The 14,973-nt window shown below is 28.7% G+C and overlaps 1 protein-coding gene across 1 annotated transcript in view; it reads left to right on the top strand.

The window, feature by feature from the left end:
- The window catches only part of LOC117175912 (disco-interacting protein 2), a 132,678-nt gene extending 118,500 nt beyond the window's left edge, over positions 1-14,178 (top strand). Inside the window, exon 14 of the mRNA XM_033365754.1 lies at positions 10,533-14,178. Coding sequence (XP_033221645.1) covers positions 10,533-10,785 — 253 coding nt within the window. The 3' untranslated portion in view covers positions 10,786-14,178. The remainder of the gene's footprint in view (positions 1-10,532) is intronic.
- Positions 14,179-14,973: the final 795 nt, after the last annotated feature.

Below are 14,973 nucleotides of genomic sequence, written 5' to 3'. Positions count from 1 at the left end.
AAGATTAAAATCATATTAAAAAACCTTTTGAACGTCCAATAATCAAGTTAATGTGAATGCCTGAAAATAATACCATAATAGCTATAATTCCCCGAAGCCATACTTTTATTCCCCTCACCCATAATTCCCCTCAACCATAAATTCCCCTCACCCGCACTGCCCTTTTTCCATAATGTCTAATCATTTGCACTACTTTCCTATCCCTCATTTCCCAGGGTGACGACTTGATCGGAAAATGACCGGGAATTTCATTAAAAAGCCGGGAATTTACTTCTGATCGCAGACAAATTCCAAGTTTTCATTATTTTAGTAATTTTTGTCAATTGCAAAAAGTAATTTATACTTTATCTACAGTTGCAGGACATGTGAGTAAAAATAATTATCGTTTTTATTTTCGGACAGTGATGGATAGAGTTCTTAAATTACCGAGAATTTAAGTTCAGGTTATACAACCGAGAATATGACAGAATTTAGGAGAATTTAAGAGAATTTATGATTTTTTAGCAATATTTGTATTTTTTCAGGTTATATCAGCGGTTAAATATAAATTATTTTCTAGCTCAAACATATTCAGGAATTTAAAATATGCACAGCAGTAGCTCATTAATTAGTTAACACTGTTAGGTATTAATTCATTTCAAACAAAAAAAAAGAGAAGTTTTTTCTACTTTAAAAGATAACTCTTTAACAAAATACTGGAATTTTAAACAAAATAATTGAATTTTTAACATCATAGTCAAATTTTAAACCTAAAAAGACATATTGTCATAGTTTATATTTTAATAAAAAAAGAATTAAATTTATACAACAAAAAAAAAGAATTTTAAAACTAAAAAGACGAATTTGCAACAAATAAAGATTTTTCACTCAAAAAATAAATAACAGTTTATCTAAATTATTGAACCTTCAAGCCAGAAGACAAATTTTCTTTACAAATATTCAGTTTTCAAACAAAAAATATGATTTATCAACAAAAAATTAATTTTCCATGAAACTGTTGCGTTTTTATGAAAAAAAAGGAAATTTAAAACTAAAAAATAATTTTTTTTACAAAAAAAATACCCGAATTTTAACTAAAAAATATTAATCTTAAAAAATGTAAAAGTTCCATTTTCTGTTAAAAAATGAATTCTAAACAAACAAAAAAGAATTGTTTTCCACTAAAGAGTTAAATTTTCAACCAGACATAAGCCTTCATAAAAAAAAATTTTACAGGGTAGTTTAACTTTGACTCAAGAAGTTGAATTTTCAATTTAAAAATATTAATTTTCTGCAAGATAATTAAACTTTTAACCAACGAGATAACTTTTCAACTTAAAATATAAATCTTTAACAAAAAAATAAATTTCTTACCAAAGCGATTCAACCAAATGTTTTAAACAAAATAGTTGAATTATCAAACAAAGAAGAACGATTTTTAACCAAAAAGTTGCATTTTCATACAAAAAATGAAATTTCTTCTATAACAAAAGAAGTTTTAAATCAAAAAGATAAATTTGCAAAAAAACAGTTGAATTTTCTTATGAAAAAGATTTTAGTCGAGTTTTCACAATCAAACTATGCATTTTTTGCAAGAAATAATTTTCTACAAAAAAAAATGGAATTTTCAATCCAAAAAGACCAATTTTTAACCAAAAAGAATGACTTTTTAACAAAATTGTTGAATTCTCTAGCAAATGGTTGCATTTTTATCTTAAAATATGAGATTTATCTTAAAACAGAAGAATTTTTTTATTGCAAAAAAAGTTGAGTTTTCATCCAAAACAGATTCCAGTTAACTCAGTAAAATCAAAAATTGAATTTTTTCAACCAAAAGAATGAATTTTTAACAAAATTGTTGAATTCTCTACCAAATAGTTGCATTTCTATCCAAAAAAGATCAATTTCGTACCAAAAGAGATGAATTTGTAATAAAAAAAAAAATATTTTTTTTTATAAGTGGAACTTTCACCCAGAAAATATTTCAGTTCATTTTTCAACACCAAAATATAAATTTTGAACAAAAAGTAAATTTTCTACGAGAGTTAATTTTTCAAGAAAATAGTATAATGGCTTAATTTCTAACAAAAAAGTTGTAATTTTATTAAAAAAAAAGGATTTAATTTCTGCTAAAGCAGGTAAACTTTAAAATAAAAAAGACAAAATTTAAAAAAAAGAGTTGAAATTTCAACTGAAGGAAAAAATGCAATTTTCTATTAGTTAAAATAAATTTTGTGATTCTCATAAATTCTCAGAGAATTTATTTCTCGGTTATATTCTCATTCTCGATAAAGAAATATAATTTCCCTTGGGATGCGGAATTTTTTCTATGATTTTAAGAATCAAAATATTACAACTGATGCAATTTCCAATAAACCACATTATTTTTTCATGAAAAATCATGTTTTTTTAAATTAAATTTTTCTGACCGACGCTTCTTACCAATTTTTGAAAAATGATTGCATTTTGATAAATGACGGCTTATTTTTTCCAGAAAAACATTCTCTACAAGTCTACTGTTTCCGATTTTTAAAATAACTAAACAATCTTAAATGATAATTATTTGTTTAACCATTTTTTTTCTTAACAAAAAATTGTTCTGACTGTTTCACTTATAGAAAAACTTACTTTGAAAATTGGAAAAAGTAGACTTGCAGAGAATGTTTTCCCGAAAAAAAATAAGCTGGAATTTATTAAAATATATTCATTTTTCAAAAATTGGTAAGAAGCGACGGCCAGAAAAAATTAAATTGTTAAAATTAATGTTTTTTGTTGTTGTGCATTTTAAAGTTTTTTATAAAAAAAAGTTTTTTTTTATTTAAAATGACATCAGTTATAGTGTTTTGATTCCTAAAATCATAGAAAAACTATTTTTTTCAGATATCTGACTTTTGACACGACAACTATCTTAAAATAATTAAAACTTCCGAAGTTTAGAAAAATAAAATGCTTTAAGTAGTTTTTAGAGTAGAAGTAGTATTTCGAAGAGGAACTATTTATGAATTATAATATAATTTTTTTTTGGACATTTTTCGTTGGGAATTTGCATTTTTTTCTTGAAAATTCACCTACTCACACTTAAAAGCAAAACTCTGTTTTAAAAATTAATTTTTGTTGTTGGAAGATTCATCATTTTAATTGAAAATTTCTGTTTTTAAAAATGTAACTACTTTGTTGAAAATCAATTTTTCAACTAAAAATTTAACTATTCCAGTAGAAAATTTATTTCTTGTCCAAAATTGACCTTTTCTAGTTCGATATTTAATCATTTGGATATAAATTTGTCTTTTTAAATTGAAAATTCATTTATTTCAATAAAAATGCACGTATTTTGTTTTAAAGAAACTACTTTTTTTTAATAGAAAGTCGACTTTTTTGGTTGAAAATTATTATTTTTTTCTTTAAATGCTAATCTCATTGTTTCAAAATTCTTATTTTTAATTGAAAATTAAAGTATTGCAGTTAAATATTCATTATTTCAGTTAAAAATTTATATTGTAGGTTAGAAATAAATTTACTTCGATGAAAGTTAAACTCTCTTCTTGAAAATTAATTTTTTAATGAAGATTCACTTGTTTTTCCTTTAAATAAAAAGTCATTTTTTGTCTGAAAATTGAACCATTTTGATGAAAATGCGATTTTTTTTTTAGGCAAGAATGAAATTTTTAACCGAAAATTCAATTATTATATTTTTAGTTGAAGTTTTATCTTTCCTGGATGAAAATTCATGTATTCGGTTGAAAATTGATATTTTTTATTTAAAAGTTAAACTGTTTTTTCAAAAATTCATGTAATTTATGGAAAATTGGTCTTTTTCCGTAGAAAATTAATCTTTTTGGTTATTAATTTATCTTTTTGGTAGGTATAAAATCTGTCTATTCCAGTTGAAGATTCATCATTTTAGTTAAAAATTTATTTGTTTGTTTGAAAGGTAATTTTTTCAACTGTAAATTTTACCGTTCCATTTTGGGTGAAAAATGAACTTTTTCTAGTTTAAAATTGAACAGTTTGGGTGTAAATATGTCTTTTTAAATTGAAAATTTATTTATTTCGATGAAAATTCACGTATTTTGTTTAAAAGTCGCATTTTTTGGTAGAAAATGGTTTTTTATGATTGAAAGTTAATCGTCTTATTTAAAAATTATTCTTTTCGGTTAAAAATTCAAGTACTACAGTTAAATATTTATCATTTTAGTTGAAAAATTTTCTTTTAGGGTATAAATCAATTTACTTGGTTGAAAAGTAAACGCTTTTGTTAAAAATTAATTTTTTTATTGAATATTCATATTTTTTATTAAAAACTCATTTCTCTGGTTGAAAATAAACTATTTGATTAAACACTTGTGTTTTCTTTAAATGAAAAGGAATTTTTTGACTGAAAATTGAACCATTTTTATGAAAATCCGATTTTTTTTTTGGGCAAGAATGAAATTTTTAACGGAAAAATCAATTATTCTATTTCTTGTTAAAACGTTTTCTTTTTTGGATAAAAATTCAAGTGTTTGGCTGAAAATATATATTTTTTCAAAAATTCCTGTAATTTCTGGAAAATTTGTCTTTTCGTAGAAAATTAATCTTCTTGGTTGAAAATTTATCTTTTTGGTAGACATAAAGCTCAACAATTCAACAATTTATTTGTTCGATTGAAAGTTAATTTTTTCAACTGAAAATTTAACAATCCCATTTTGGGTGGAAAATTGACTTTTTCTAGTTTAAAATTGAACAATTTTGATATAAATTCGTCTTTCTAAACTTATACTTGATTTATTTTGTTGTAAATTCACGTATTTCTGTAAAAAAATCTACTTTTTTGGTAGAAAATATTTTTTTCTCATTGAAAGTTAATCGTTTTGTTTAAAAATTGTTCTTTTCGGTTAAAAATTCAAGTATTCCATGTTAAATATTCATCCTTTCAGTTTAAAATCTTTGGCAAAAACAGGTTAATTTTCAACAAAACAGTAGAATTTTTTACCAAAACCGATGAAATTTCTACCAAAAATGTGGAATTTTCAAACCAAAAAGAACACTTTTTAACAAAAGAGTGGAACTATCATATAAAAAATAGTTTAATAGTTAGGAAAGAAAAAAAATATATCTATAAAATTGTTGAATTTTGAAGAATAATGTTAGTTTTCAACCAAAAAGAATGATTTTTGAACAAAATAGTTCAACTTTATAAAAAAAGTCGAATTTGTAACAAAATATTTAAATCTTGGACCAAAACAGACTAATTTTCAACAAAATAGTTGCTTTTTTCACCAAAACCGACGAAATTTCTACCAAAATACTCATATGAAATATATTCATATATCACGCTGCACTGAATCAATATGAATAGCCGATAGTATGCAAGGTCACGTGCGTTGTCCTGCGCAAGGTCTAGTGCGTTGTCCTACGCAAGGGCTTGATCGGAAAATGAGGATGTTACTTCCACTTCTCGCCCCCTTTCACCACTATGACTGGGGGCAAATATTGAGCAAATCTTGAAACAGATTAAATTTTTACCAAAATTCTTGGATTTACAAACCAAAAAGAAATTTGTTTAACAAAATTGTTGCCGTACTACGGTAGATTTGAGGACCAGATTGCAAGTCCTGTTTGTACGTAATTTCGAACTGAAATGCTTTGTCATTCATTTCTGGTAAAATAAATGTACCTTTTCTGTTTTTGTTTTATCATTCCGACATGTTTTCGTACGCAAGGTCCGGTGCGTATTTTCCTACGCAAGATCCCGCACTGTGGGAGGAAATGCACTTTTTTCGTTCAAAGACGTCCAGTACCTTCAATTTTTGTCCGATTTAAAATTTTTTTAAAATTAATCTTCATTAGATTCTAAAGAGCTTGACGCTCCGAACTTTTGTCATCTCTATTTTTTTATCAATAATTTTTTCACTTAAAATATGGAAAAACTGAAATTTTGTACGTAACAGTTTTTTACACTCTAATAACTGATCAGAAAAACTTTATATTATCTTAAATTTATCTTTAGTGACATTTAATTACAAAAATAATTTAAAAGTTTATGCTAAAAATTGTTATAAACAATTTTCACTGAAAATGTTTTAAGCTGTTGGACGAATGACTGCTAGTCACAAAAATATTTGAGAAATTAACAATAAACATTGTTATAATAATTCTCGACACAAAATATTCAAATTTAAAGTTTTATCAAATTTTAATTCTCTTTAATCACTAGAATGGATACGGATATTCCTAATATCTAATTTGTTTATAAACATCTAAATTATTATGTTTTATCAAATTTTAATAAATATTTATTATTTAAGGAATACCTGAAGTCGTTCTGGCGATTGAAGGAAATTATAATTTGAAAAAATCTCAAATTTTAATATTTTGCCACAAGAATTGTTTATAACAATGCTTATTGTAAACTCTTCAATTAGTTTTGTAATTAAGTGTCATTCCTACATTCAAATGAAGCGCTTTTAGCAAACAGATTTTTTTTTACTTATAATTAGACTATTCACTAACTTGTTTATAAAATTTGTTTATAAGCGTAAAAAATTGTTATGTAAAAATTTTCAGTTTTTCCATACTTTAAATGAAAAAATTATTAATAAATAAATAGAGGAGACAAAAGCTCGGAGCGTCAAGCTCTTCAGAATTTCATGAACTTTAACTAAAAAAAAATCAAAATCGGACCAAAATTTAAGACTCTGGACTTTTGAACGAAAAAAGTGCATTCTCTCCGACTGTGCTCCGATTTCATGACGTGTTTATGCATAATTTTGTACTGAATGTTTTATCATTTATTTCTGGTTGAATAAATTTACCTTTTCTATTTTTGTTTTATCAATCCGACATTGACCGAGTGGCTCGAGACTGAAACGCGATATAACTGATCATATCATAATTATTGCATTTCATCCATATCGTCATTCACTTACGCATTATTATGATTTGCGGCGAGTGCAAGATAGGAGATTGTTGTTGTTGTTTTTCTTGTTATGTAAGAGATATTTCCTTACTTTATCTTGCGGTAAGTCTCATTGCTCCTGTGACATTAAACTTCAAGTTCAAGGTAATATCGCCTTTCTAATGAGGCGAAACTCAATTTCACTCACGGTAATCCACACACTATCCAGATAAATCCACTTGAAAATGATATAATTCGGAGTAATCCACTTGTAATGTATGCAATTCGAAGTAAACCACTTGTAATCCAGAGTAATCTACTTGTACTTCAGGGTAATCCGCCTAGAAACTGAAGTGATACACTTGTAATCCATATAATTTGGAGTAATCCCGGATAATCAACTTGTACTCCAGGGCAATCTGTCTAGAATCTGAAGTGATACATTTGTAATCCATATAATTTGAAGTAATCCACCTAGAATCTGAAATAATACGCTTGCAATCCATGTAATCCAGAATAATCTTTTTAGAATCTGAGGTAATACACTTGAAATCCATGTAATTTGGAGTAATCCACTTTTAATCCAGAGTAATACACTTTTAGTTCAGGGTAATCCATCTAAAATATGAAGTAATACATTTGTAATCCATATTTTAAATATAGTTTGGAGTAATACACTTGTAATCCGGGGTAATCTACTTTTACTCCAGGGTATCCATATAGAATCTGAGGTAATACACTTGTAACCAATATAATTTGGAGTAATACACTTGTAATCCACTTTTACTCCAGCGTATTCCATATCGAATCTGAAGTAATACGCTTGTAATCCATACGATTTGGTGTAATCAACTTGTAATCCACTTTTACTCCAGGGTAATCCATATAGAATCTGAAGTAATACACTTGTAATCCATAAAATTTGGAGAAATCCATATAGAATCTGAAGTAATGCAGTTGTAATCCATATAATTTGGAGTAATACACTTGTAATCCACTTTAACTTCAGGGTAATTCATATAGAATCTGAAGTACTACATATTTTTTCATATAATTTGGAGTAATACACTTGTAATCCAGAGTAATACACTTTTACTCTAGGGCAATCCATGTATAATCTAAAGTAATACAATTGTAATCCATATCATTTGGAGTAATAAACTTGTAATCCAAGTAATTCACTTTTACTCCAGCGCAATCCATAAAGAATCTGAAGAAATACAGTTGTAATCCATTATATTTGGATTAATCAACTTGCAATCCGCTTTTATTCCAGGATAATCCATATAGAATCTGAATTAAAACGCTTGTAATCTATTTAATTTGGAGTAATCCATATAGAATCTCAAGTAATACACTTGTAATCCATATAATTTGGAGTAATACAATTGTAATCCACTTTAATTTCAGGGTAGTCCATGTAGAATCTGAAGTAATACATATTTTTCATATAATTTGGACTGATACACTTTTAATCCAGAGTAATACACTTTTACTCCAGGGTAATTCATGTGTAATCTGAAGTAATACACTTGTAATCCAGAGTAATACATTTTTACTCCAGCGTAATCCATAAAGAATTTGAAGCAATACACTTGTAATCCATACAATTTGAGGTAATCATCTTGTAATCCCACTTGTAATCCATACAATTTGGAGTAATACACTTGTAATCCACTTTTCTCCAGGGTAATCCATGTAGAATCTGAAGTAATACATATTTTTCATATAATTTGGAGTAATACACTTGTAATCCAGACTAATCCACTTTCACTCAAGGGTAATCCATATAGAATCTGAAGTAATATGCTTGTAATACATATAATTGGGAGTAATACACTTGTAATCCAGGGTAATCTACTTTTACTCCAGGTAATCCATTAGAACCTAAAGTAATACACTTTTAATACATATAATTCGGAGTAATCCACTTTCAATTCATATAATTTGGAGTAATCCGTTTGTAATCTAGAGTAATCTAGAGTTGTTTTTTGTAAATAAATTTTTTTAGTTGAAAATTCAACCTTGTGATTGAAAATTCGTCTCTTCTGGTATAAAATTAATCTTCTTGTTTAAAAATGCATGTTCCTGGTTGAAAATTAAACAATTTAGTTGATTATTACTGTTTTTGTTTGAACATTCGTCTTTCTGCTTGAGAGTTTAACTATTTTGTTGAAAATTATTCTGTTGTTGAAAAGTCAACTGATATTTTGAAAATTAGTTGTTTTTTTTCAATCAAAATTAAACTATTTTGGTAGAAAAATTTGTTTCTTTGGGTGGGAATCCAACTAAACTTGTTTGAAAGTGAAGCTTTTCTTTTAAAAATTAAAAGTTTAATTTGTAGAAAATTATAGTTCTCGTTTGAAAATTTATCTTTTTTGGTTGAAAACTGAATTATTTTCCTAAAAAGTCATTTTTTTAATTTAAAAATGCATTGTTTTAAAATGAAAATTTCAATATTCCATTTTTTATCGTAAATTTATCTTGTTTGGTAGGAAATTAATCTTTTTGGTTAAAATGTTTTTTTTTTTCGAAAATTGTTTGAAAATTCATGCATTTTGTGGAAAATTCGCCTTTTTTATTTACAAATTTATCTCTTTCTTTTAATGTCATCATTTTTTGTAAAAAAATGCTACTTTTACATATTTTGTTGAAAATTCATCGTCGTGGGTGGAAAATTCAACTAATTAGTTGAAAAATCAACAATTTTGTGGAAAACCTAATTATTTTGTTGAAAATTAAACTCTGTTCGAAAATTTAACTATTTAGTTGAAAATTTTGTTGCTGTTATATATAACTATTTATTTATTACTAACTTTTTTTTTAAGTTTAATATTTTTTATTCGAAAATTTGACCATTTGGTTCAAATTCATCATTGTGGTATGAAAATTTAACTATCTGGTCACAAATTCATCTTTAACTTTTGTTAGTTTAAAATTCATCTTTTCCAGCTTAAAAATAAATTGTTTCCTCAAAAATGCGGATTTAAGCTCGAAAATTCAACTATTTAATTGAAAATGAAACGGTTTTTGTAGAAGTTTATTTATTTATTTTTTTTTTATTGAAAATGTTCATAATTTGGTTAAAGAGTGATCTTTGTGAGTTGAAAATATTTGATTAAAAATTCATCTTCCTGGATTGAAATTTTGTTGTTGTGAAAATTCATCTTTTCCGGTTTACAAGTCAACTGTTTCCTAAAATATACGACTTTTTAGCTCGAAAATTTAACTATTTGATTCAAAATGCAACTGTTTTCATTTGAAGTTTAATATTTTTGGTTAAAAAATTCGATTGTTTTGTTGAAAATTCTTTTTGTAGGTTGAAAAATTCAACTGTGCGGTTAAAAAATAAAGTAGTTTTATTGAGAATTTTATTATTTTGTTTTGTACATTTAAATTTGGTTGAAAAGTCGTTTATTTGGTTTGAAAAATCATCTTTTCATGGTAGTTAAGTTATCTTATTCGGTTGAAATAGATAAACACATTTGAAACTTTTCAATTCTAATCTGAAATTGTCGGATCTTTAAATATTAATGGTCAGGGAAAATAAAAAAAATCCCTCCTCCCCCCCCCCCCCACACTCTTTGGTAGGAAGGATTTTAAATATGTAACAATGCAAAAAGAAATAAAAAAATCTAATCCACTTAAAAAACATGTTTTTTTTATCTGCTTTCAGTGCCGTTTTCACGTGGACCAATCTACTCGTCGTGGTTGTAGAATTGGATGGGAGTGAAAGTGAGGCATTGGACCTCGTCGCTCTCGTGACAAGCGCCGTTCTCGAGGAGCATCATCTCGTGGTCGGTGTCGTTGTCGTCGTCGATCCCGGCGTCGTTCCCATCAATTCTCGCGGCGAAAAGCAGCGAATGCACCTTCGCGACGGCTTCCTCGCGGATCAACTCGATCCAATTTACGTCGCCTACAACATGTGAATGCCCCTTCGATTCGCACAATTTTTTATACAAGTCACTCTCGTCTCTCATCGCTTCGTGACAATACAATTACTATATAAATACACTATCCTGCTCCCTGCCTTCGCCTAAGAACGTATCCTCAGGAAATCAGGGTTGTCCCAGCGATCATTTTATCTGCGAGGCAAGTTAACGCAACAAGCGTTTCTTATTTATTCGCCCATTTACGTAATTTACGTAATATATTATATTACACAAATATCAGAAAAACGTTTTATCAGTAAAATCGGTGCAAGTCTCATAAAAAGTTTGCGGGAGTTTAAGTGGTAAGGACCATCTCCTCATATGTTGCACACGATATTTTATTTCTCATATACATGTGAAAATTACAATTGTTTGTCTCTAGAGCGAGAAAAAAGTTGACGTTTGCAACACGCGGAGCTCAAATCAATCTTGGCGCATGTGCATTAATCTGAATAAACGACACTGCGCAAGGTCCAGTGCGTTGTCTTGCGCAAGGCCATGTGCGTTTTTCTACTCAAGGTCACGTGAGTTGTCTTGCGCAAGGTCATGTGCGTTGTCACTTGTAAGCAGAAACTTTCTTTTCGCTCTGCAGACCCAGTAAAGTTTCTTGTTTTGTTTATGTCAATTTTCTCGTGAGATCTTGGGCGTTTATTTTAATTGTTTAGCCAGAGTGAAATTAGAAGTTTATTGATTCACGTCCAGTAGGTATAATTTCCAAGATCGCTTGTTCTATTTTAGTCCTCTAAAAGGCATTAGAGGTGTCTTTCTCTTTGGCGATATTCGAAATACGTTTAGTCCCTTAGCGATTTGGATGTTGATATTCCTTTGTGTATCGAGTCATTTTAAGTATTTGTGATAAATAATGGCTCGAATTTGAGGTCGTCTTTGCCAAATCGTACGCTCTTTTAAAGTTATATTTACTTTGTTAATTTAAAGTACGTAAATCGCGTCGCGCGCACAGCTTTTAAATGACTAAAAGCAATCTTGGATTGCGCACGGTCAAAGCTATTGTAAAAGTTAAAGAATCGCTCAATTATTATCGCTGCAATAAATGTTTTGTTCGTTGCATTTTCGAACCTCTACTTCGTTTCTAGCACGATGTACATTTGTTAATATTTTTATAATTTTATATTATATCTCATTTATTTTAAGCGTAATGACAGACGCGGCACGATTTGCAGATGGTGATTGTGCTCACAGATTTGTACGACGATTTTCTAATGATCACCCAATTTTGCAGGACTCTTGTGATCGAGGCGAGAAATGCGGCCATTATCATCGTGACGATTTTGAGCGACTGCAAACAATTTATTTAGTGCAATGTCAAGCAAGACCTCAGAATCGCCATCAGTAGACATTTGTAAATAAAAAAATAATTTAAGATTTGCTCTTTCGACTGACGGAATTTCTTTGCGTAGTCAACACAATTGTCTCCTCTCGTCGTTTTTAAGGAACCGTGCCATCCCTTTTAGCGAGATTTTTTTCCCCTCTCTAGGCACTTTGAAAAGTTGGGTTGTCCGGCGCAAGGTCTCGTGCGTTGGTTTACGCAAGGTCTCGTGCGCCTAGTTTATTAATTATGTGCTAGTAAATCCTTCCTGCGACCCCGGGGTTAATATGAAGTTCAAGTGCCGGTTGCGAGGATTTCAGGAAAATAGATTATTTTACTGAGGACTGTTGGATTCTCTTTGAGAAGAAATAACGTCAGAGTGTTTGTGTGGCTGACAATGAGTTTGGGTTTCATCAAACTTGAAAAAAATTTGAAAACGTGGAAATTGAAGAGAATATCTAATCTAAAAAATCATTTTTAAATAAGACAACCTTGAAATTGAAATCTATATTTCAATTTGATTATATAAAGTCTCAAATATTTCAAGTTTCTTTGAAGTTTAAGTATGTACTGTAGGCCAACACAACCTCAAACTTGGGGAGCAATTAACAAAATAAATTAAAGATAGGCTGCTGCCAACTGACTTGAAATATATTTAGTATATTTTTATAATATACTGAGATCTTTTTTGCAACTCAGGAAAATTTACAGCAGTTCTCCTTTTTTTTAATATTCTTTTAAATGTTCAGCAAGTTTGAGGTTATGTTCAAGCCAGGATACATTCTTCAATTTCAAACTTTATTTTTGGTGGAGTCTACGATTGCTAAACTAAAAACACGTTGAGGGTTGACAGATATGGAAGAATGAGTGGAATAAATATAATAAAACATGACAGCTCTAGTAATTGCTAGGTAACAGTATTGTTTAAAAAACCGGCTGCTAAATAAAGAAAGAGTCTTTCTTATAATTTCAAACGTGATCCGAGACTCTGCCTCAGTATTTTTGCAGCTGATAGTAAGTGTTCGAGGGAATGTAGATGAGCTATAATAATTGCTTTCCGAATTCCGAAATTTGCTTGATCAATTTTAAAATATTCGCTTTGTGGACTCTCAACCCCTCACATAACCTCAAACTACAGAACGGTTAATAAAAGCCAGAAAAAAAAAACTTAAAAATCATAATAAACAGTAGCTCAAATGTTGGTTTTTTAAGACATAATTTACAATTTCTTGCTTCTATCAAACTTTCTTGGTTTGAGGTTATGTATGCAGAGTTCTCGAGGTGGTTAAGAAGGAATGCCCTATTGGAACTTTGTTGGGTTGTCCTGCGCAAGGTCATGTACATTTTCCAGCTCAAGGTCACGCATGATCTTGCGCAAGGTCCCGTGCAAGGTCCTGCACAGGTAATTCCTCAATAAAATCTCTCACATTACAGATTGGATTTTTTTTAGCGAGAAATTGAAGAAATTGAAGAAAATAAAATGGGAAAGAAATTGTTTGGAATTTATTAGTGAGGGTATTTGGTTGTATAATGTATAAATGTTGATATTTAGTAGTAGGAATGTGGAATACTTGTCATATTGATTGTAAAATCGTCGAATCCCGAGGTCGAAAAAATTAATTGATTGCACTTGTTAAGATTTTTTTTTGTTCGCCGTGTATATATGCATTAAAATAAAAATAAAAATAAAAATGACCTCCATTGTTAAGAGGTGAGGTTTGAAGTAGATTTTAGTTTGTATTGTACTGTCACAGCCAATATCGCATGGTGTTTATTATCATGATCGCCAGACTAATAATATTAATTTAACGAACACGTATCGTTCAGTTTTGTGCATCATCGAGCCAGCCGTAATCCAAGAAAGTAATTCAATCGAGCTAACGAAAATAGCTGTGAGAGCAGTTTTCCGTTTCGCTTTTCTCTAATATTTTAAAACCATCTTTTTCATATGTACGTACGCATACACACATTAATACAAGAATACATGCATATAAATAGACACACGTTTGTAATCAACTTGAAAAGTCGCACAGACCGATAATAAACGTAATGTACATTTTTTACGAGTGACGATTAATCTATTGCAGATCCTGATCAAGTAATTATAGTGTAGTCATTTATGGTAACTAAAATAGTATAAATCAGGTAATTGTATATTTAAACTTTTTTTTCTCCCTATAAAATTTAAAGGAGCACTAAAAAGTGATTATAATTACTTAACACAAGTTTTCATTGGACTAGTGTAAATATTTTTGTTTAATCTTTAACCCTCAAAGTGCATACATAGTAAAAATGACGGTAAAGTGCATCGTGGGTGTTAAACACCCCAACGTTTTTAATCATGCATTGTTTAACCCCTATTGAATATTTTATCACGATAAAATTATCCGATATAGTTTAAGGTATCTTTTATAAGGTAGAGTTGATTTTATAGACATTCGTTTATTTTAAGTTGGTTAAAAAAATTATTGAAAAAATTGGTTTTTTTACTTAAAAATTTATAACTCACGCAATTTTAATTATTTGAACCTGAACATTTGTGACTATACTTTTGAAATAGTGTACTTTCATAAAAAAAAAACTATTGCAAGATGCATGCTTTCAAAAAAGATATTATTTTATTCAACACATCCACAGTCTGGTCTCGCATGATGCGCTGCCGTAAGTTATAAGCGATCTATAAAGAAGAAAAAAACGAAATAATCGAAAAAAAGTTATTTCACTTCATATGATATACTTACGTTAAAAAGTAAGCAAAAATTAAGATTTTTTTTTTTAATTTACTTCAAAATTACTTTTTTACTCACTAAGTGCACACTGGGTGCTAAAGACCCCACGATTTTTTTACCTCTAAATTC

This window comes from Belonocnema kinseyi, chromosome 7 (genome assembly GCF_010883055.1).
Source record: "Belonocnema kinseyi isolate 2016_QV_RU_SX_M_011 chromosome 7, B_treatae_v1, whole genome shotgun sequence".
Lineage (NCBI taxonomy): Eukaryota > Metazoa > Arthropoda > Insecta > Hymenoptera > Cynipidae > Belonocnema > Belonocnema kinseyi.
Note: the sequence above shows the minus strand (reverse complement) of the source record. Positions and strands in the feature narration are given on the sequence as shown.